Genomic DNA, 24319 nt, shown 5'->3' with positions numbered 1-24319 from the left:
AACCAGGTGGTGGGTATAAGAGAGGGCACGGATTGCATGGAGCACTGCGTGTGGTGCAAATACAAGGAATACTGTTATGCTGAAAATTAAAAAAAAAATGAAAATAAATAAATTAATTAATTAAAAAAAAAGAAAACAAGTTAAACAACACAACTAATGAGGACCTTAACTTACAGTCCCATCACAATGCAAGTTTTTAGCAGATGCTGTTTCCATGGAGAAAGTACACATTTAAATGGGGTAAATTCCCTTCTCTGATTCCTCTTATTAACAAAAGAAGATGCTGCTGACCTCAGCATTGTCACTCAGCACATGCACTCCAACTTGTTTTCTCAGGGATGGGGATGAATTCATGTGGAACCATCCTCATTCTTTCACCACTGTGATGAGTGATCTACTTTGGCAAGAGAACCGGTTAAAGTTTAGTAGGTAGAGTCTGGATCTATGGCTGCGAAACACAAAAGCTAAATGGGAGGGTGAGGTGGAATTCCACATCACCTTGATCTCATTAACACAAGACCCAGGTTAACACTAATCTACATCTTCTTATTTTGAAACCAGAACATACTACTAAGGCAATATACATTTATATGGGTGGAGAGATGTCATACACATTTTGTTATTTTTCAGTCCCATTATTCTGTCCTTTACCAGTACCTTCCTTCAGCTCCTCATAAAGGAGAGTGATTTGGCCATGTTTCATATTTACATTCATCTCTTTTACTTTCAGGTGAAATATCTCTCTCTCTGTACTGCTCCCTCCTTATAGCCCTCCTTCTGTTTTTTTAACTGGTCTAAAGACCCATAAACCCATAGACTACCCTCTCCCGTGCTTCACACACACATAGAGCAGAGCAGGCTTTCCACACATGTTGGTTGCTGATTCACTGGCTGTAACTCTCTGATTACTAGGGTCTGAAGGTTTATAATTTGGTTACATGAACCCTTTGTTCCCCTGATGTGTTAAGTTTGCCAATAGAAACAGAAATAGATAAGCAGGAAGGCAGTTACTATGACAGTACAAAGAATGATGCTGGAAACACCACCATTTACAACAAGCTGCAAAGTCATAGAAAATTCTGATTTTTAAGGCATTTAGGGAAGTTTCCTATTAGGTAATGTCTTTGTATAAACATTCTGGCAAACTTTTGACTTTGATCCTGCATGATACAAAGCAAAGATAAAAAAAGCATTGTTTCTAAATTTAATTATGGTTTGAGTTACTTTTAATTTCCATTGTTTTAGAGAAATGTGTAGCCATGTTTGACTTCCCAGAGTGTGGATAGGTCATTAGAAAGAGTAGAAAGAGGGAAGTCAGAGGTAACTTCCCTGGTCATTCCCTTTCACTACTTTGCCTGCCATTACCTCAAATGCAAGCCAAGAGAGCATCATTATCATTTCTACAGAGGTAAAAATCACTGTTTTTGATCAAGACATTGGCCCCTGTGAAATTTTCATCCCCTTCCCTTGTCCATTAGAGTTGAGTCTTTCTTCCAGCACCATCATTTTTAAAGCTGTCTTATCCTTTAGCTACCCATGTCACTAAGCATGCTAGCCTGAAGGCTCAAAGGCTGAGTCAGATCACCTCTGTTAGGTTTGTTGAGGATATTTAGTGATAAAAATAGAATTAATTATAATTTATCAAATTCTTTCCTCTGGACATATAGAGAAAAAACTTTAAAATGGCTATAATGCATGAAATTATGAAAATATCAGCCTTTTTCCTAAATCTTACCAAACATAAATCCTAAATCCAAACAAACTGACTGAATCTCTCCTTGAGAAAAATAAATTATGAAAACAAGTTACAACAGCAGAGATTTATGTCTGGTACTCCTCCTAGAACTACTTACCTTCCTTTCCAGTGACCTTGCTAGGCTCCCCAGTTGCCCTCCCTTTTGGTTTTTTTTCAGTTGGGTCCTATCCTAATTGGATACTCTGTGCAGCTAGATGATCCTTTCCTCCCTCCAACTCCCCACCTCCCCCTAAATATGCCATATTCCTAAATATGCCATTGCCCAGAAGCCCCCACCCCTACCCAGACCTTCTGTCCTCATTCTTAGGTGTTTTGTCTAAAGGACACATGAGGGAACCCTCTTCATTTCCCATCTTTTTGCCACATAGATCTGTGTCCGCTTTCCTCTTCTCCTTTCCCAAAGGAAGAGGTGGCTTTTCCAAACCCATTCAAGTCAACAAATTCACATCCTTTAATTTTTTTGTATATCTGTGAACATTTATTTTCACAACACAGAAATACATAAAGTAGAAGCCCTCCATCCTAATGCCCCATATTACTCCATTTTTTGAAAAGAAAAAAAAACAAGTTTTTCCAGACTTTCCTATGCTTTTTCAAACACCAATCTATAACATAATGCACACATAAATCTATAATATACATATACGTATGTACACTTGGAGAACTTTGGGGGTTTTGTTTCCTACAAACATATTTTTTTATTGAACAGTACATTGGACATGCCTCCAAAACAGTATACAGGGTCTATTTCCTTCTTTTACAAATTTCCTGTACTTTCAAGTTTTCCTAAGCTTTCTCCTCCATGGTTCAAGTTCTCCCATATTCAAAAGAACGTTTTTATCTCTCAGTCATGTATCCTACCCAACTTCTTCCCTTTACCACCAGGAGTACTTAAAAGAGCCTCTCTCAGTACTGCACTTTGCTTCCCACTTAGTCCCTGGTCCTTGCAGTTTGGTTTCTGCCCCTCCCCTCCCCATATCTACTCAAAAATCACTTTTTCTCCTCCTTAGGGCCTCCCCTGCAGCCCTGGGCACTGCTGAGCATGCGCTCCTTACAACTCTCTTCCCCCTGTTCTGACTACCCCTAAGGATTTTGTTCCCAACCAGGGGTGATTTTGCCCTCCAGTGGACATGTTATAGTATCTGGAGACATGTTCAGTTGTCCCAATGGAAGTGTAGGTGCTACTGCCATCTAATGTGTAGAGGTTAGGGGTTTGGCCAAACATCCTAAATGCACAGGACAGTCCCCTGAAACACATAAGTATCTAGCCCAAAGCATCAAGAGTACTGAGGTTGTAAAACCCTGCCGTAGAAGAATTTAAACAAGTCCAAGAATATTTCTGACAAGTACAGGCCCTTTGATAACTACCTAGGGGTCTGGCCCCAAATCTTGAAAATGATTATCTGTATCTGTTCCCAAATGAGATGCCTTAAAGTCATGTCCAGATGCTGCAGAGATGTCCTGAGCCCATGACAGCTTCAGTTTCTAGGTCCACAGTCCCCAAGTAATGTCCAAGGCTCCTCCAGTTTTCTCAGTCTGGTCCAGGTGTGACACCTCACCATCCTTCCACCTGTGAGCTAAACCATACATTTATCCATACTCAGTAACACTTAGCCATACTCAATACAGCTTATAGTCATAAGAGGGGGGAGACAGACAAATCCTCCCCATCCCCCTTTCTGGCTATACTCCCCCTCTGGAAATTGATTTCCACTGGGATATGTTCTACTTTACATTTCTGAATTCACTAAGGCTTTTTGTAGCCAGATTGCCCTCCTGCTATTATTCTGGTGGTGGGTTGGGACAGATAATCCCTCAGGATGGCACCACACTTTGGTCCGTGGTCTAAACCAGTAAACCCTCTGGGCACTAGCAGTTGCTGACTCACCTCTTTGGCAGTGGCAGGAGTTTCCAGTTCTGCCACTGAGACTGGGGAGTGTTCTATTGTGGATCTAGACAGTCATAGCAGTCCTTGTCTGCAACTGGTGCTGGTGTCCCGTTTGCAGACCTAAAGGATTTTCTTAGGGGTGGCAAATCTCTGCTGTGTTGTAAGCCCAGGGTTAACTACAGGCCTGTTTGGATCGTGTCTCACACTATAACTTGATCAGAACATGAGCAAGCTTCCTGTCCAGTTCATTCCTGGAGACTCTTGGGAGGCAGGAATCCTCACTACCCATAACCCTATGATACTCCTTCCCAGCCACTCCAACATTTTGACTATTTGTGGTTTGCAACTATTCTTCTAGTGCCAATTTCTGACTTGGAAATAACCTAGTTGCCCAGAACAGGAACCTGCTCAAGTTAGCTTAAAGAAAAGGGGATTTGTGTAGAGTGTATTTTCATGCAGCACAATTGTAGAAGTGGAAAAGTGGTCATGCCACAGATCTTCCATCTCTGAGGTTGCAGGATCAACTCCTATCCTGCTTCTCTGTGCTTATCTGCTGCCTGCGACCACATTCTAGCATCCTCTAAAAGATACTTGGCTTCTATAAAGCACACAGTTCTGCTCCCTGACAACCAGGACCAGGCCTTGGCTGTGGCCTTGGCCCCAACTCCAAATAACCCACTGTTTCCTTACCCAACACCACCCTGACTATGGAATCTGCCTCTCGGTTCAGATTCTCTAATGTGAGAACCTGTTTGGCTCAGGGTGGGTCAGGTGTCCCCTCCTGCTCCAATCATATATAGCCTAGGTGGGGATAGGGGTGTGTTGCCATATACATGGCTACTCAGGCCCACCAGATACTAGGGTTGGAGAGGGAGACATATACTAAGAAGCTATGGTGCTTCTGGGGTGTGGAATACTAATGCTCTGGAACACAAAAGAGTTAATTAAAATAAGACTTTTTCTATGTTTTATCCCAACAGCTACCCCATCACCCTCCCCAGCCACCACCCCATACCCCTCCTCCCAGCCCACTTTACCACCTCCCTCGCAACCACCTTGCCCCATTTGCCCACCCTCCCTACCCCCCACTCTTCCCAAACCCTCCCCTACTTCTCCCCTTCCCTCTGAAAATTGATTTCCCATTGGGATTTTCTGTTCTACTTCACATTTCTGAATTTACTGAGGGCTTTGCAGCCAGATTCCCCTCCCACAGCGGAAGCAAATTTCCCTCTTTGAAAAATTCACAGCTTTACACCAAGGACAGTCCCAATCCCCAGGCCTGCGAAATATGGGAGGTCTTCTCTGCTGATGGGGTTTGGAGTCTCTCCTGTTTCTTTGGGATTCTTGAGGGTCTGTTCCCTGGGACCCCACATCAGAACACAAGCTAACATCAGAGGGCTTCCAGTGGGGAGATGTTGGAGATGGAGCTCCTGCTGTGCATGTTGCTTCTGGTGGGGATGGTGTGGGCTCAGGTGGAAAGGGGGATGAAGGGCATGAGTAGGAGTATGTGAATGAAGCAGGGAGCTGGACAGGAAGGGGTGATGGTGAGAATCTGGATGCAGGCTTGAGGGTTCCAGAGAAAAAAAACATGGTTGTTTCCACTGACCTGAGATCTCCCTCCCTCTGCCCACCAGAGGTGTAATTTTTCTGCTCCTCAGCTGTAGGAGGGTGCACAAAACCTCTGCCCAGCTTCTTGGTGGCCTCTGCCCCTTCCACATCCTTTTGTCTTCTTCTTCCTCTTCCTGTGGTGCCAGGAGCTGTAGCAGAAGTAGCAGCAGCTCCTGCCTCCTCTTCCTCCTTGCATGCTCCTTCTGTTCCAGCCCCACTGGCAGTGGCCAGATCTGATTCCTCTGCGACCTGGACCCACTGCCGCTTCCGTGGAGACTCCAGCTCCTGGAGAAAAGTAGGCAGGATTAAGACCTATTCTGGGGGCAGCGAGGGGGTGGGGCAGGGAAATGGGGCCAGGAGATGAGGCAGGGACCAATCGAGGTAATCTTACAGCCCGGAGGAGCTTCCACCTCAGAAGGTCCCTTTCCTTTTGCATCTCTGCCAGGTTTGCTTGTGTCTGCCGCAGCCTGAAGGCTGCCTCCCTGCACTCCATCTCCTGCTGCGCTGTGTGCTCCTTTAGGTCTGAGGCCAAGGCTTGTGCAGCAGACTTATGCAGTTTGGTGAAGTTCTGCAGCCAGTGCACCCTGCGCCCATGTAACTGGCTCTGCCTGCAGGCAAAGCGCATAACCAGGGCCAGGCTGCTCCAGGCACAGGCATCTTTGGCCTCACTGGGCACCGCGCTGTCGTCTAGGATGTCCCTGAGCTTGTTCTCCACCTCCTCCCAGGACAGGGCTATATTCTCGAGATAGAACTCAGGGCCTTTTGTGTGCCCGGCCATCTTCTCATTGATGAAGTCCACAACATTGTTGTGCTGGAACCCACTGCTGGCATCATCAGGTTTCAAGGCCATAATGGCCGAGGGCATTAGAGGGTTGGCTGGCTCTGTGGGATGAATCAACTAGTTGCTCTTTCCCATCCCGTTTCGCCCCTCCCCCCTCAGTCTCTTCCCATCTTATCTCCCTGCCCTGCCCCACCCCGCCTCACCCTCCTCGGAACCTCATAAAGACACACCACCTTCCCCCGACTGGCATTCCCGCCATAGTACACTTCTCACCAGGCCTCACTTCTCTAGCTGGGGTTAGTGGAGCTGTGGACCTATGACGCTTGACTAACTTACCAAAAAAGAAAGCGCACCTCTCTTCCTCCAGGGGTTCGGAGGAAAGGAAGTCTTGGGGCCAACCCTCCAGGCTTTTACCCTGGGACTGTTCAAACTTCCAGAGACAGTGGGGGTGGGAAGGAAAGCATGAGGAAAGTCCCTCTCAAACTCCAGGACATAAGAGAACCTGCCACATTGTTGAAAGTCATCGAAGGCAGGAAACAACAGTAGTGGTCAGAAATATATAATCAAGTACAAAATATAATCAAGTACAAAAAGTTTAATCCCCCACTCTCCACACCACCATAATGGTTTATTCCACTTCAGGGGCCCCGCCCCTCCCAGAGGTGGAATGTTCAAGAACAGGAAAAAGCAACCCCCCCCCAAGATTCTACATCTCCTAATCCAGACGATCCTGAATTAGAATATGAAGGTCAGCAAATTTTTTTATGTAAAGGGCCAGGTGGGAATCATTTGAGACTTTGTAGGCAAAAGATCTCTGTCCTAACTACTTGTAGCATAAAAGCAGTCATAAAAAGTACTTGAAGAAATAAGTGTGGCTATATTCCAGTAAAACTTTATAAAAATAGGCAGCTGGCAGGATTTGGCCTGTAGTTTGCCAACTTCTGGTCTAGACTCATATTTCCTGCATATCCCAAAGATACCGAAAATCCAAATATTCACCCTTTCCAACTAGAGATGATTCTCCTCCTATATTCCTGTGTTCAGTATAGAAACCTCAAAACTGTCAACACCGCTTGCCCTTAATAACATTAGCAGATTGGCATCCAAATCTTGTTGCTACTACCTTAGAAACATCTTTTGACATCCATTTCCATTTAGAGAATGCCTGCATTGGCTTCTAATTAATCTCCCTAATTTTAATATCTTTCTAACTCCTAATCTTTCCTATGATTATGTTACTTTCAAGCTTAAAAATATTTGATGGCTTCCTGTGACACACTCCTTGGTCCAATACTAGAATCTTACTTTAGCCTACCTTTCTAATTTAACTCTCTTTATTCTCTTTTCTGTGCCATCATTTATACACTGAAGAGACTGGCCATGTAGAGATACACTCATTTTGGGTTTTAATTTATTTTTCTATTTGAAAAAATCAGAAAATCATTATTTATTGTATGGAAATTATGTTTTGTTCTATGAACTACATTGAAATAGATAGCATTTCTTCTTGAAGGGTCTTGTGTCAGATAGAAAAAAAAAATGTATCAGGCATCAAAATATTACTTAAGAAGGTGGTTGAATCCCAGAGGTTTAACTCCCACTGTTTTAGGTCTCGTTTTATTTATTTATTTATTTATTTATTTTAAAGATTTTATTTATTTATTGGTCAGAGAGAGAGAGAGAGTGCAGAGGCAGACAGAGCGGCAGGCAGAGGCAGAGGGAAAAGCAGGCTCCCCGCCGAGCAGAGAGCCCGATGTGGGACTCCATCCCAGGACGCTGGGATCATGACCTGAGCGGAAGGCAGCCGCTTAACCAACCAAGCCACCCAGGCATCCCTTAGGTCTCGTTTTAAACTGTTATCTTTTTTTTTTTTTCATTTCAGTTTGTGTAATTTAAATTATTAATCTTAAATGGAAAGGGGTTTTTGTTTTGGTTTGTTCAGCAGTGACTTTTTTTTTTTAAAGATTTTATTTATTTATTTGACAGAGAGAGATCACAATTAGACAGAGAGGCAGGCAGAGAGAGAGAGAGAGAGAGAGAGAGAGAGGGAAGCAGGCTCCCTGCCGAGCAGAGAGCCCGACGCGGGACTCGATCCCAGGACCCTGAGATCATGACCCGAGCCGAAGGCAGCGGCTTAACCCACTGAGCCACCCAGGCGCCCCAGCAGTGACTTCTATAGAAAGATCATTCAGGAGATTATGTAGAAATTGGAATGGCAAGGAAAGAGGGGGAGATAGTGGAGTCAAGGAGACCCATTAGGGGGATGTCACAGTAATTCAATATGTAAACCAAGGCAGTGGATGCTAGAATGGAGAGAAGAATGTAGAGAACTCTTGGTTGATAGAATTCATAGGAATGTCAGGGAGAGGGATGAGAAAATGAGTAGGGTAATTCCCAGATTTCTGATACATGGAACTAAACAGCGATGCTGTAGACTTAGATGGAGAATGAAAGAGAAGTTGTTTGGGAGGGAGTTCACCTGTACACAAACTGATATTGAGATACCTGGGGGGCATCCTAGTAGAGATACCCCACAGGCAGTTAGATATATGAGTCTGGTACTTAGGAAAGACATCAGGGCTGGAGATATAGTATTGAAAAGTGGATGCCGGGTTCCAAGTAGTGGTTGAAATAATCCAGGGAGAAGATATAGAGCAAGAAGGACAGGGTGCTGAGGACAGTTCTCTTCTTACCACTCTCCACTCTCACTGATGGTTTTATAGCAGCTGACCTGCTTACTCCTTGGCCTTCTATGCTTCTGTCCTAAGAATATTTTTTACCCTTTTCTATTCCTTCCATAACACTGTAAACATGGACTTCAGCTTGTGATCACTTTTAACTATATGCTACCATTCTTCCACTTCTGCTTATAAATACGTTTAGAAGATTAAAGTCATGCTTTTAAGTTTTAATTTAAATTCCAGTTAGTGAGCATACAGTGTAATATTAGTTTCAGGTGTACAATATAGGGATTCAGCACTCCCGTACATCACCCAGTGCCCATCACAAGTGTACTTCTTAATCTCCATCATCTATTTCATCTGTTCCCCAGCTACCTCCGCTCTGGTAACCATCAGTTTGTTCTCTATAGGTAAGAGTCCATTTCTTGGTTTGTCTCTCTCTCTTTTTTCCACTATGATCGTTTGTTTGGTTTCTTAAATTCCACATATGAGAGAAATTACATAGTATTTGTCTTTCTCTGACTGACTTACTTTGCTTAGCATAATACTTTCTAGCTCTATCCATGTTGTTACAGCCAATGGCAAGATTTCATTCTTTTATATGGCTAAGTAATATTTCATTGTATGTGTGTTTATATGTGTGTGTGTGTAAATATATATATATATATATTTATATATGGGTATATATATATATTTATATATTGGTATATATGTATCACATTATTCTTTTATCAGTCTGTGGACATTTGGGCTATTTCCATAATTTGGCTGTTGTAGATAATACTGCTATAAGCATTGGGGTGCCTGTATCACTTTGAATTAGTATTTTTGAATTCTTTGGGTAAATACCTAGTAGTACAATTGCTGGATCATAGGGTGGTTCTATTTTTAAATTTAAGTAGTTCTATTTTAAATTTAAATGGTTGAAAAACCTCCATACTACTTTCCAGAGTGGCTGCACTTGTTTGCATTACAACCAGTAGTGCTGGAGTGTTCCTCTTTCTCCACTTCCTCCCCAGCACCTGTTGTTTCTTGTGTTGTTGATTTCAGCCATTCTGATAGGTGTGAGATGGTATCTCATTGTAGTTTTTTTTTTTTTTAAGATTTATTTATTTATTTATTTGACAGACAGAGATCACAAGTAGGCAGAGAGGCAGGCAGAGAGAGAGGAGGAAGCAGGCTCCCCGCTGAGCAGAGAGCCCGATGCGGGGCTTGATGCGGGGCTCGATCCCAGGACGCTGGGATCACGACCTGACCCAAAGGCAGAGGCCTTAACCCCCTGAGCCACCTAGGCACCCCCTCATTGTAGTTTTGATTTGCATTTCCCTGATGATCAGTGATGTCAGCTGCTCATTTTAAAAATTGGATTATTCATTTTTTTTATTTTGAGTTTGGTAAGTTTTTTTTCTTACAGATTTTGCATACTAACTCTTTCTCAGATACATCATTTGCAAATATCTTCTCCCATTCCAGACATTGTCTTTTAGTTTTGTTGATTGTTTCCTTTGATGTGCGAAAGCTTTTTATTTTGATGCAGCCTCAATAATTTGATTTTTGATTTTTGTTTCCCTTGTCTCTGGAAACATGTGTAGAAAGAAATTGCTATGGTCAGTACCAAAGTGGTTACTGCTTGTGTTCTACTCTGGGATTTTAATGGTTTCCTGTTTCACATTTAGTTTTTAATCCTTTTTGAATTTATTTTTGTGTGTAAGAAAGTGGTCCAGTTTCATTCTTTTGCATGTTTCTCTCCAGTTTTCCTAACATCTGTGGAGGAGACTGTCTTTTTCTAATTGAATCTTCTATACTGCTTTGTTGAAGATTAATTGACCATAGAATTGTGGGTTCATTTCTGGGTTTTCTATTCTGTTCTATTGATCTATGTGTCTATTTTGTGCCAGTACCAAACTGTTTCTACCAATCAGCTTTGTAACATAATTTGTAATCTGGGATTGCAATGCCTCTAGCTTTGCTACTCTTTTTCAAGGTCACTTTGGTAGTTCAGGGTCTTCTGTGGTTCCATACACATTTAAGGATTGTTCTAGCTCTGTGAAAAATGCTGATGGTATTTTGATAAGGATTGGTAGGGATTGTTCATTGCTTTGAGTAGTATAGACTTTTTAACAATGTTTGTTCTCCAATCCATGAACATGCAATGTCTTTCAGTTTCTTTGTGTCATCTTTAATTTCTTTCATCAGCATTTCATAGTTTTTCGAGTACCAGTCTTTCACCTCTTTAAGTTTATTCTTAGGTATCTTGTGGTTTTTGGTGTAATTGTAAATGGGATTGATTCCTTAATTTCTCTTTCTGCTGCTTCATTATTGGTCTGTAGAGGTGCAACAGATTTCTGTATGTTGATTTTGTATCCTGCAACTTTACTGAATTGCATCAGTTTTAACAATTTTTTGGTGGAGTCTTTCAGGTTTTCATATAGAGTATCACGTCATATGCAAATGGTGAAAGTTTGACTTCTTCCTTGCTGATTTGGATGCATTTTATTTTATTTTATTTTTGTTGTTGTTTTTGTTGTCTGACTACCATGACTAGGACTTGCAGAACTATGTTAAATAACAGTGGTGAGAGTGGGCATCCATCTTGAGCCTTACTTTAGGGGAAAACTCTCAGTTTTTTCCCCATTGAGGATATTAACTGTGGCTTTTTCATGTATAGCCTTTATTTTGTTGAGGGTTGTTTCCTGTAAACCTACTTCGTTGAGAGTTTTTAATCAAGAATGATGTTGTAGTTTGTCAAATGCTTTTTCTGCATCCATTGAGAGGATCATATGGTTCTTATCCTTTCTTTTATTCATGTAATATTATCAGATTGATTTGCAAATACTGAAGCACCCTTGTTGCCCAAGAACAAATCCTACTTGGTTGTGGTGAATGCTTCTTTTAATGTACTTTGGATTTGTTTTGCTAGTATTTTATTAAGAATTTTTGCATCCAGGGGGCTCCTGGGTGGCTCAGTGGGTTAAAGCCTCTGCCTTCAGCTCAAGTCATGATCCCGGAGTCCTGGGATTGAGCCCCACATTGGGCTATCTGCTCAGCAGGGAGCCTGCTTCCCTTCCTCTCGCTCTGCCTGCCTCTCTGCCTACTTGTGATCTCTCTCTCTGTCAAATAAATAAAAAAAAAAATCTAAAAAAAAAAAAAGAATTTTTGCATCCAGGGACACCTGGGTGGCTCAGTAGATTAAGCCTCTGCCTTTGGCTCAGGTCATGATCTCAGGGTCCTGGGATTGAGTCCCACATCGGGCTCTCTGCTCAGCGGGGAGCCTGCTTCCCCTCTATCTCTGCCCATCTCTCTGCCTACTTGTGATCTCTCTCTCTCTCTCTGTCAAATAAATAAATAAATAAATAGATATTTAAAAAAATAAAATACCTTAAAAAAAAGAATTTTTGCATCCATGTTCATCAGAGATATTGGCCTGTAGTTCTCTTTTTTAGTGGAGTCTTTATCTGGTTTAGGTATTGGGGCAATGCTGGCCTCATAGAATGAATTTGTATGTTTTTCTTCCTTTTCTATTTTTTGAAATAATTTGAAAAGTTTAGGTGTTAACTCTTCTTGAAATGTTTGGTAGAATTATCCTGTGAAGCCGCCTGGCCCTGGACTTTAATTTGTTTGGAGATTTTTTTTTTTTTTTTTTTTTTTAAAAATTTTATTTATTTATTTGACAGAGAGAGATCACAAGTAGAGAGGCAGGCAGAGAGAGAGGGGGAAGCAGGCTCCCTACTGAGCAGAGAGAACCTGATGCGGGGCTCGATCCCAGGACCCTGAGATCATGACCTGAGCTGAAGGCAGAGGCTTTAACCCACTGAGCCACCCAGGAGCCCCTGTTTGGAGATTTTTGATGACTGATTCAATTTTGTTGCTGTTTGTCAGTCTGTTTAAGTTTTCTATTTCTCCCTGTTTCAGTTTTGGTGGTTTATATGTTTCTAGGAATTTATCCATTTTTTCCAGGCTGTTCACAATTTGTTGGCATATAGTTTTTCATAATATTCTCTTATAATCGTATTTCTGTGGTGTCAGTTATTATTTCTCCTCTTTCATTTGTGATTTTATTTGTTTGAGTCTTTTTTCTTTTGTATAAATCTGGCTAGAGGTTTATCAATTTCATTGATTTTTTTCCAAAGGACTAGCTTCTGGTTTCATTGATCTATTCTATTTTTTTAAAATTTTTATATCATTTACATCTGTTTTATTATAATATTTTTATTTTAATTATACATTATTATGTAGTTATTATTCATTTATATTACATTCAATTAGCCAACTTCTAGTACATCACTAGTTGTTGATGTAGTGTCCAACATAGTTACATATAACACCCACTGCTCATCACTACATGTACTTTCTTTAATACCCATCACCTGGGTAGCCCATCCCCCTACCCACCTTCCTATTGTAACCCTCAGTTTGGTTCCAGGAGTCCAGAGTCTCCCATGGTTTGTCTCCTTCTCTGATTTCTTCCCATTCAGTTTTCTCTCCCTTCCCTTGTAGTCTTCCATGCTATTCCTCATTTTCTACATATGAGGGAAACCATAAGATAATTGTTTTTCTCTGCTTGACTTATTTTACTTAACATATATATTTTTAAAATATATTACTTTATTATAATTATTATATATCATAATCATTATTATTTCCTTACTTCTGCTGGCTTTAGGCTTCATTTATTCTTTTCCTTGCTCTTTAAGTTTAATGTTAGGGTGTATATTTGAGATTTTTCTTTCTTCTTGAAATAGGTCTGTGTTGATATAAATGTCCTTCTTAGGAATGCTTTTACTGCATCCCATATTTTTTGGACCGTTGTGTTTTCATTTTCATTTCTTTCCATGTATCTTTTAAAAACTTTCTTCAATTTCCTGGTTGACCCATTTGTTATTATTTATTTATTTGAGAGAGTGTGTGTGTGTGAGTGAGAGGGGAAGGGAGAAGGAAGAAGAACCAGAAGCAGACTGTACTGAGCAGAGAGCCCAGCATGGGGCCCAAGCCCACAATCATGAGATCATGACCTGAGCTGAAACCAAGAGTTGGACACTTAACCAAATGAGCCACCCAGACACCCCGACACATTCATTGTTTAGTAGCATGTCATTTAACCTCCATTTATTTTTGGTCTTTCCAAATTTTTTCTTGTGATTGACTTCAAATTTCATTGTGTTGTGATCAGAAGATATGCATGGTAGGATCTCTGTCTTTGGGTATTTGTTGAGGCTTGATTGTGACCTAATATGTGATCTATTCTGTAGAAAGTCCCATGTGCACTTGAATATGTATTCTCCTCTTTTAGGATGAAATATTCTGAATGTATCTGTTAGTCCATCTGGTCCAGTGTGTCATTCAAAGCCATTGTTTCCTTCTTGGTTTTCTGTTTAGATGATCATTCCATTGATGTAAGTGGGGTGTTAAAGACTCTTAGGCACTTACTATTATTGTGTTATTAGCAATTAGTTTCTTTTATGTTTGTTATTAGTTGTTTTATATATTTGGGTCCTCCCATGTTGGGTGGATAACTATTTACAATTATTAGATCTTCTTGTTGGGTTGTCCCCTTTATTATGCTACAGTGCCCCTCTTCATCTCTTGGTAAAGTGTTTGTTTTAAAGTCTAGTTTGTACAATGTAAGTTTTGCCCCTCTGGCTTTCTTTTGATGTCCATTTGATAAATGTTTCTCCTTGTATCTTTAGGTATAAAATGAGTCTTGTTTAGGCAGCTTAGAGATGGGTTTTGTTTTTTTATCCATTCTGACACCCTATGTCTTTTGATTGTAGCTTTTAATCCATTTATATTCAAAGTAGTTATTGATAGGTATGTATTTAGTGCTATCTTATTACTTGTTTTGTTATTGTTTCTGGAGATTTTCTCTGTTCCTTTCTTTTCTTTGTCATTTTTGGTCTTACCTTTCCACTCAAAGAGACTCCTTTAGTATTTCTTGCAGGGGGGTGGTTTAGTGTTCACAAACCCCTTTAGTTTTTGTTTGTCTGGGAAACTATCTCTCCTTCTAGTCTGAATGATAGCCTTACTGGATAGTGTACTCTTTGCTACAGATTTTTCTCATTCAGCAATTTGAATATATCATGCTACTTTCTTCTTGTTTGCAATGTTTCTGTGAGAACTCTCCAGCTAGTTTTATGGTTTTTCTCTTGTAAATTAAGGATTTGTTTTATCTTGCTGCTTTTAAGAATTTTTCTTGATCATGATATTTCATAAATTTAATCCCAATATGTCTTGGTGTTGGCCTGCTTTCATTGATTTTGATGGGAATTCTCTGTGCTCCTGAGTATGGTTGTCTGTTTACTTCCCCGGGCTAGGGAAATTTTCAGCTATTATTTCCTCAAAGTTACTGCCCCCTTTTCTCTCTCTTCTTCTTGGACTCCTATAATATGAATGTTATTATGTTTGATAGAGTCACTGATTTCCCTAAGTCTATTCTCATGTTCCATAATTCTTTTTCTCTTTTGTTCAGCTTTCTTATTTTCCATTATTTTGTTTTTTATATCACTGGTTTGTTCCTCTGCTTCTTCCATTCTACTGTTAATTGCATCAAGCCTATTTCCAATCTCAGTTATTGAATTTTCACCTCTGACTGATTTTTTAACTCTTATCTCTGTGGTAATGGTCTCCCTGATGCCTTCTATTCTTTTCTCCAGTCCAGCAAATATCCATATAATTGTTGCTTTAAATTCTCCATCAGTCTTATTACTTTTATCTGCTTCACTTAGATCTCTTCCATTGCCTCATCTTGTTCTTTCATTTGGGATGAATTCCTCTATCATGGCATTTTGTCTAAGACTCTGCTTTCTTCTCTGTGTTAGAAAAGCCAGTTATGTTTCCTGCTCCTGAGAGTAATGGCTTTATGAAGAAGAACTCATGCAATGTCCAGGGTCTGGCACATCAGGATTTGTTTCCCATGTGTACTGCATGTGCTCTGCTCTTGTGTTCTGGCTGCTCTTTCCTTCAGACTAGACATATACAGAGGATCTTCTTGCCTGCAGCTGCCAATGTTTGGTCCTTGGCCAGAATATGGTGAGTTTAAACTAGGTTTACTTTGGTCTGTTTGTTAAATGAGACCTGACACTACTTTCACTAGAACTGAAGCCCTGCAGAACTCTCTGGTCTGGAGATGTGGTGTGGGCTGGGGTTTCTGCTGGTTTCTGGAGAAGAGGCCTGCTGCACTGGCACTGAGGGAAGCTTGACTGAGAAGAACAGACCCACCAGAGTATAAGGTGTGGGGCTTGGTATAAGCAAGTGTTGGTGCAGTGCTGCATCCCTCAGGTGGCTCTGTGTTTATGCAGAGCATCTGGGGAGGGAAATGGTACCAGCTATTCACGGAAATTCCAGAGGGGCACTTTTATGAATGCTGCCTCTCAAGGATGTGTCCCAAGAAGAGCAAATATCTTCCTGCTATGTGTCCCAAGAAGAGCAAATATCTTCCTGCTATGTGTCCCAAGCATTTTTCAGATTGCTGTTTCCACCCTGCTCACCTCCTAGTTATTTACCTTCCTTCTCTGCAGGAACAATGCAGTGCCCTCTTGGCTCTATCCCAGCCAACCCCACTGACCTTTAAAACTCCAGACTTTAAGCCTCGGTGGTTGTAAAAACTCATGAAAATCAGCCCTTCTTGTTTTTCCAGGCAATGACTTTAGGGAAATGTTCTTCTTGTGTGTTCCCATGTGTGCTCTATTTTCTCTTACACTTCTCTATGAGCACAGCTCCCTTTCCTCCACAGCATCTGCAATCCACTTCTCCTCTAAAACATGTTTGTACTTCCTACCTTCTTTGATGTGGCTTTTTCTCTCTTTTTAGTTGTGGAGTTTGTTTTATAAATCTTCCAGTTGATTTCTGGGGTATTTAGAATGTTTTGATAATTATCTAATGTGTTCATGGGACAAGACAAGCCTAGGGATCCTTCTCCTCTGTCCCCATTTTCTCTTCTCCCACTAGTAAGTAATTTCTTTTGGAGAAGAGAGAAAATGAAGACAGGGAAACCTGTTAAGATGTTACTTTAATTGTGCAGGCAAAACATGATAACAGCTTGAACTGTGGCAGGATGTAGTTGAGATATCAGATAAGGAAAGAATTTTGAAACAGAATTAGCACAACTTGTTAAACAATTGTACATAAGGAATAAATATGGGAAGTGGAAAGGAGGATGATTTTGAGGCATCTGATTTGAGAAACTAGGTGGTGTGATTAGTGATGCCTCTAATCATAATAGATATAGGAAGAAGAGTAGACTATAGGGAAGAGATAATAACTTTAGTTTGGGACTGGTAAGTGTCTTCATGACAATCATATGGATATACTTGGCTAGATCTTAGGAGAGAGGACAGAACTGGAGAAAAATATTATGGGCTTGGATGTCTTTAGCACTTGGTTTGTGGTTGAAATTTAGCGCTAGAACACTTAGTGCTGGAGATGAATGTTAGAGGGAGAGAAGAATACAAACAAATAAAACATAGGAAGTAATCATGAGGCCTGGGAGAAGATGGGAAACTTTTTTGGAAATTGGTTGAGGAACATAAGACAGTAATATAGTAGTAAGGAATGATCAGAGATGTAGACAATCATAAGAGAGATATCTTAGAAGTGAGAAGAAATTCAGAAAGTTGGAGGAAATTTTTCAAGTGTCAAATAATGTACAGAGGTCAGATAGGATGAGGGTGAACAAGAGTTCATTAGATTGGCTAATAAGATATCCTTAGTGAGATTCGTGATAGAAATTCAATAGAATGTTAGGGTGGAAGCCAAATGATAGTGGGTCATAGAGTGGTGTTAGAGCAGCATGCAGAAATTTTGATTGTTGACAAGTCTTTCAAAATCTTTAATAGTGACAGCTATAGTAAGTAGGCAGGAGTCAGAAACTAGATCTTGGTGTCATAGGGTATGACAGCTTAGTTGCTAAGACATTTAACAAATAATTTCAACACAAAGACGAGTAATACTCTGACATCTATTGTATGGGGAGGGAGATAACTATATATAAGAAAAGTGTGCTTTTGAAGAATTTGAAATGTAACTCAGGCAATAAAGCAAAACTTTTGTGAATACTATAGGAATAATTACAAAATAACATATTGTTAGATTTAAAAATAGTGTGATCTAAATAAAAAGCAGTGAAGAAATAAGAAATAGTTATTAGAGTTAGTGAAATTGGTTGAGGAATTTTTCTAGAGGAGAGTTTTGTTTTTGTTTTTAACAGAAATGACAAGGTTCTCCAAAGGTTTCTGAAGAGCATTTTGGCTATGGTATGATGTGAAGCTGATTGATTCTCTTAAAATTTTCTTCAACCAAATAATAAAGCAGGGGTCACTCATAAAATGTTGGGGATGATGGTGATGGCAGGGAATGTTTTGAGTTTACTCTGATTATCCCCTTACATTTACCACATTTCAGTCAGTTACTGGCAGACAGATTTTAAACTAGCTACTTGTTCCCTTAGGTGGCAGATTGCAATTACTTTCCTTGTGAATGGTTACTTAAATTTACCACTGGAAAGATCTGTAATTCTCAATTATCTATGAATGCATTATCTCATATATACAATTTTCTTGATTAGGTACCTGACTTAAATGCTCAACCCCCAAACAAAAGTTTGTTTTGAAATCAAGGTGTATGACATTTTGATGATAAAATTTTATCTTAAGCAAGTAGGTTTTTTGTTGTTGTTGTTGTTGTTGTTTAATTTTTAATCTTTTAAAATAAACATATAATGTATTATTAGCCCCAGGGGTACAGGTTTGTGAATCTCTAGGTTTACACACTTCACAGCACTCACCATATCACATACCCTCCCCAATGTCCATAACCCCACCACCCTCTCCCTGACCCCCTCCCCCCACCATCCTCAGTTTGTTTTGTGACATTGAGAGTATCTTATGGTTTGTCACCCTCCTGATCCCATCTTGTTTCATTTATTCTTTTCCTATCCCCCAAACCCCCATATTGCTTCTCTACTTCCTCATATCAGGGAGATCATATGACAGTTGTCTTTCTCTGATTGACTTATTTTGCTAAGCATAATATCCTTTAGTTCCATCCACATCATCACAAATGGCAAGATTTCATTTCTTTTGATGGCTGCATAGTATTCCATTGTATATACATACCACTTCTTCTTTATCCATTGGTCTGTTGATGGACATCTAGGTTCTTTCCATAGTTTGGCTCTTGTGGACATTGCTGCTATAAACATTCGGGTGCACGTACCCCTTTGGATCATGTTTGTATCTTTAGGGTAAATACCCAGTAGTACAATTGCTGGGTCGTAAGGTGGCTCTATTTTCAACTTTTTGAGGAACCTCCATGCTGTTTTCCAGAGTGGTTGCACCAGCTTGCATTCCCACCAACAGTGTAGGAGGGTCCCCCTTTCTCCGCATCCTTGCCAGCATCTGTCATTTCCTGACTTGTTCATTGTAGCCATTCTGACTGGTGTGAGGTGGTATCTCATTGTGGTTTTGATTTGTGTTTCCCTGATGCCGAGTGATGTGGAGCACTTTTTCATGTGTCTGTTGGCCACGTGGATGTCTTCTTTGCAGAAATGTCTGTTCATGTCCTCTGCCCATTTCTTTTTTTTTCTTTTCAGCGTAACAGAATTCATCTTTTTTGCACCACACCCAGTGCTCCATGCAATATGTGCCCTCCTTAATACTCACCACCTGGCTCCCCCAACCTCCCACCCCCTGCCCCTTCAAAACCTTCAGATTGTTTTTCAGAGTCTATAGTCTCTCATGGTTCACCTCCCCTTCCAATTTCCCTCAACTCCCTTCTCCTCTCCATCTCCCTGTGTCCTCCATGTTATTTGTTATGCTCCACAAATAAGTGAAACCATATGATAATTGACTCTCTCTGCTTGACTTATTTCACTCAGCATAATCTCTTCCAGTCCCATCCATGTTGCTACAAAAGTTGGTTATTCATCCTTTCTGATGGAGGCATAATACTCCATAGTGTATAGGGACCACATCTTCCTTATCCATTCGTCCGTTGAAGGGCATCTTGGTTCTTTCCACAGTTTGGTGACTGTGGCCATTGCCGCTATAAACTTGGGGTACATATGGCCCTTCTTTTCACTACCTCTATATATTTGGGGTAAACACCCAGTAGTGCAATTGCAGGGTCATAGGGAAGCTCTATTTTTAATTTCTTGAGGAATCTCCACACTGTTTTCCAAAGTGGCTGCACCAACTTGCATTCCCACCAACAGTGTAAGAGGGTTCCCCTTTCTCCACATCCTCTCCAACACACGTTGTTCCTGTCTTGCTAATTTTGGCCACTCTAACTGGTGTAAGGTGGTATCTCAATGTGGTTTTAATTTGAATCTCCCTGATGGCTAGTGATGATGAACATTTTTTCGTGTATCTGATAGCCATTTGTCTGTCTTCATTGGAGAAGCGTCTGTTCATATATTCTGCCCATTTTTTGATATGATTATCTGTTTTGTGTGTGTTGAGTTTGAGAAGTTCTTTATAGATCCTGGATATCAACCTTTTGTCTGTACTGTCACTTGCAAATATCTTCTCCCATTCCGTGGGTTGCCTCTTTGTTTTGTTGACTGTTTCCTTTGCTGTGCAGAAGCTTTTGATCTTGATGAAGTCCCAAAAGTTTATTTTTGCTTTTGTTTCCTTTGATTTTGGAGACATATCTTGAAAGAAGTTGCTGTGGCTGATATCGAAGAGGTTACTGCCTATGTTCTCCTCTAGGATTCTGATGGATTCCTGTCTCACGTTGAGGTCTTTTATCCATTTCGAGTTTATCTTTGTGTATGGTGTAAGAGAATGGTAGAGTTTCATTCTTCTACATATAGCTATCCAATTTTCCCAGCACCATTTATTGAAGAGACTATCTTTTTTCCACTGTATATTTTTTCCTGCTTTGTCGAAGGTTATTTGACCATAGAGTTGACGGTCCATATCTGGGCTCTCTACTCTGTTCCACTGGTCTATGTGTCTGTTTTTATGCCAGTACCATACTGTGTTGGTGATCACAGCTTTATAGTAAAGCTTGAAATCAGGTAACGTGATGCTGTCAGTTTTATTTTTGTTTTTCAACATTTCCTTAGCAATTCGGGGTCTCTTCTGATTCCATACAAATTTCAGGATTATTTGCTCCAGCTCTTTGAAAAATACCAGTGGAATTTTGATCGGAATGGCATTAAACATATAGATTGCTCTAGGCAGTATAGACATTTTAACAATGTTTATTCCTCCGATCCAAAAACATGGAATGGTCTTCCATCTTTTTGTGTCTTCTTCAATTTCTTTCATGAGTGTTCTGTAGTTCCTCGAGTACAGATCCTTTACCTCATTGGTTAGGTTTATTCCCAGGTGTCTTATGGTTCTTGGTGCTATAGTAAATGGAATTGATTCTCTAATTTCCCTTTCTGTATTTTCATTGTTAGTGTATAAGAAAGCCACTGATTTCTGTACATTGACTTTGTATCCTGCCACGTTACTGAATTGCTGTATGAGTTCTAGTAGTTTGGGGGTGGAGTCTTTTGGGTTTTCCATATAAAGAATCATGTCATCTGAGAAGAGAGAGAGTTTGACTTCTTCACTGCCAATTTGGATACCTTTTATTTCTCTTTGTTGTCTGATTGCTGTTGCTAGGACTTCTAATACTATGTTGAACAAGAGTGGTGAGAGTGGGCATCCTTGTCGTGTTCCTGATCTCAACGGGAAGGCTGTGAGCTTTTTCCCATTGAGGATGATATTTGCTGTGGGTCTTTCATAGATAGATTTTATGAAGTTCAGGAATGTTCCCTCTATCCCTATACTTTGAAGCGTTTTAATCAGGAACGGATGCTGGATTTTGTCAAATGCTTTTTCTGCATCCACTGAGAGGACCATGTGGTTCTTCTCTCTTCTCTTACTGATTTGTTCTATCACATTGATTGATTTGTGAATGTTGAACCATCCTTGTAATCCAGGGATGAATCCCACCTGGTCATGGTGGATAATCTTTTTAATGTGCTGTTGGATCCTCTTTGCTAGGATCTTGTTGAGAATCTCGGCATCCATATTCATCAGTGATATTGGTCTGAAATTCTCCTTTTTGGTGTGGTCTTTGCCTGGTTTGGGGATCAGGGTAATGCTGGCTTCATAAAAAGAGTCTGGAAGTTTTCCTTCTGCTTCAATTTTTTTGAAACAGCTTCAGGAGAATAGGTGTTATTTCTTCTTTGAAAGTTTGGTGGAATTCTCCAGGGAATCCATCAGGTCCTGGGCTCTTGTTTTTTGGGAGATTTTTGATCACTGCTTCAATCTCGTTACTAGATATAGGTCTATTCAGGTTGTCAATTTCTTCCTGGTTTAATTTTGGGAGTTTATAGTTTTCCAGGAATGCATCCATTTCCTCTAGGTTGCTTAACTTATTGGCATATAACTGTTGATAATAACTTCTGATGATTGTTTCTACTTCCTTGGTGTTAGTTGTGATCTCTCCCTTTTCATTCATAATTTTATTAATTTGAGCTTTCTCTCTTTTGGATTAGTGTGGCCAATGGTTTATCGATCTTATTGATTCTTTCAAAAAACCAGCTTCTAGTTTCATTGATACATTCCACTGTATCTCTAGTTTCTACCTCATTGATCTCTGCTCTAATCTTGATTATTTCCCTTCTTATGTGTGGAGTTGGTTTAATTTGTTGTTGATTCTCCAGTTCTTTAAGGTATAGAGACAGTTGGTGTATTCTGGATTTTACAATTTTTTTTGAGGGAGGCTTGGATGGCTATGTATTTCCCCCTTAGGACCGCCTTTGCTGTATCCCATAGGTTTTGGACCGAAGTGTCTTCATTCTCATTGGTTTCCATGAATTGTTTAAGTTCTTCTTTGATCTCCTGGTTGATCCAAGCATTCTTAAGCAAGGTGGTCTTTAGCTTCCAGGTGTTTGAGTTCCTTCCAAACTTTTCCTTGTGATTGAGCTCCAGTTTCAAAGCATTGTGATCTGAGAATATGCAGGGAATAATCTCAGTCTTTTGGTATCGGTTGTGTCCTGATTTGTGACCCAGTATGTGGTCTATTCTGGAGAAGGTTCCATGTGCACTTGAGAAGAATGAGTATACTGTTGTTTTAGGGTAGAATGTTCTGTATATATCTATGAGGTCCATCTGGTCCAATGTGTCATTCAATGCTCTTGTTTCTTTATTGATTTTCTGCTTGGATGATCTGTCTGTTACTGGGAGAGGCGTGTTAAGATCTCCTACTATTAATGTATTCATATCAATATGACTCTTTATCTTGATTAACAGTTTTCTTATGTAATTGGCTGCTCCCATATTGGGGGCATAGATATTTACAATTGTTAGATCATCTTGGTGGATAGTCCCTTTAAGAATGAGGTAGTGTCCTTCTGTATCTCTGACTACAGTCTTTAGTTTAAAATCTAATTCATCTGATATGAGAATCGCTACCCCAGCCTTCTTTTGAAGCCTATTGGCATGAAAGATGCTTCTCCATCCCTTCACTTTCAGTCTGAGTGTATCCTTAGGTTCAAAGTGGGTCTCTTGTAGACAACATATGGGTGGGTCCTGTTGTTTTATCCAGTCAGTAACCCTGTGTCATTTTATGGGCGCATTTAGGCCATTCACATTGAGAGTGATTATTGATAGATACGTTTTTATTGACATTGTGTTACCTTTGAAGACTTTCTTTCTGTAGATTGTCTCTATATTTCTGTTCAATGATATTCTTAGGATTTTTCCTCTTTATAGAACCCCCCTTAATATTCCTGCAGTGTTGGCTTGGTGGTTGCATAGTCTTTTAAGCCTTGCCGGTCTTGGAAACTCTTTATCTCTCCATCCATTTTGAATGTCAGTCTTGCTGGATAAAGTATTCTTGGCTGCATGTTCTTCTCATTTAGTGCCCTGAATATATCTTGCCAGCCCTTTCTGGCTTGCCAGGTTTCTGTGGACGGGTCTGACGTTATTCTGATTGGCTTTCCTCTGTATGTAAGGAGCTTATTTGTCCTAGCTGCCTTCAGGAGGGCCTGCCTACAATTATAATTCCTCATTCTTACTATTAAGTGTCTCGAGGACTTTTGAGAATCTATAATCTTGGGGGGAGACTGTTCTGCCTCTAGTACATGAATGCTGGTTCCATTCCTCTGCCCATTTCTTGATTGGATTATTTGTTCTTTGGGTGTTGAGTTTGCTAAGCTCTTTACAGATTTTGGATACTAGCCCTTTATCTGATATGTCATTTGCAAATATTTTCTCCCATTCTGTCAGTTGTCTTTTGGTTTTGTTAACTGTTTCCTTTGCTGTGCAAAAGCTTTTGATCTTCATGAAGGCCCAATAGTTCATTTGTGCCCTTGCTTCCCTTGCCTTTGGCGATGTTCCTAGGAAGAAGTTGCTGTGGCTGAGGTCGAAGAGGTTGCTGCCTGTGTTCTCCTCAAGGATTTTGATGGATTCCTTTCTCACATTGAGGTTCTTCATCCATTTTGAGTCTATTGTCATGTGTGGTGTAAGGAAATGGTCCAGTTTCATTTTTCTGCATGTGGCTGTCCAATTTTCCCAACACCATTTGTTGAAGAGACTGCCTTTATTCCATTGGGCATTCTTTCCTGCTTTGTTGAAGATTAGTTGACCATAGAGTTGAGGGTCTATTTC

At 40.3% G+C, this 24319-nt stretch overlaps 2 protein-coding genes across 2 annotated transcripts in view; one reads left to right on the top strand and one right to left on the bottom strand.

Moving 5' to 3' along the window:
• The window catches only part of LOC111161285 (interleukin 1 receptor accessory protein like 2), a 645149-nt gene that overhangs the window by 13199 nt on the left and 607631 nt on the right, over nt 1-24319 (top strand). The window lies entirely within an intron of this gene.
• On the bottom strand, nt 4821-6102 carry LOC111161309 (testis expressed 13A). Its single transcript, XM_022524900.1, has 2 exons — nt 5647-6102; nt 4821-5534 (listed from the first exon to the last, which is right to left on the bottom strand). The coding sequence occupies exons 1-2, from the start codon at nt 6100-6102 to the stop codon at nt 4821-4823; spliced, it is 1170 nt and encodes a 389-aa protein (XP_022380608.1).

Source organism: Enhydra lutris, unplaced genomic scaffold (assembly GCF_002288905.1).
Source record: "Enhydra lutris kenyoni isolate GAN:26980312 unplaced genomic scaffold, ASM228890v2 scaffoldscaffold83, whole genome shotgun sequence".
In the NCBI taxonomy this organism is placed as follows: Eukaryota; Metazoa; Chordata; class Mammalia; order Carnivora; family Mustelidae; genus Enhydra; species Enhydra lutris.
The sequence above is the reverse complement of the archived record's forward strand: the minus strand, read 5'-3'. Positions and strand labels throughout refer to the sequence as shown.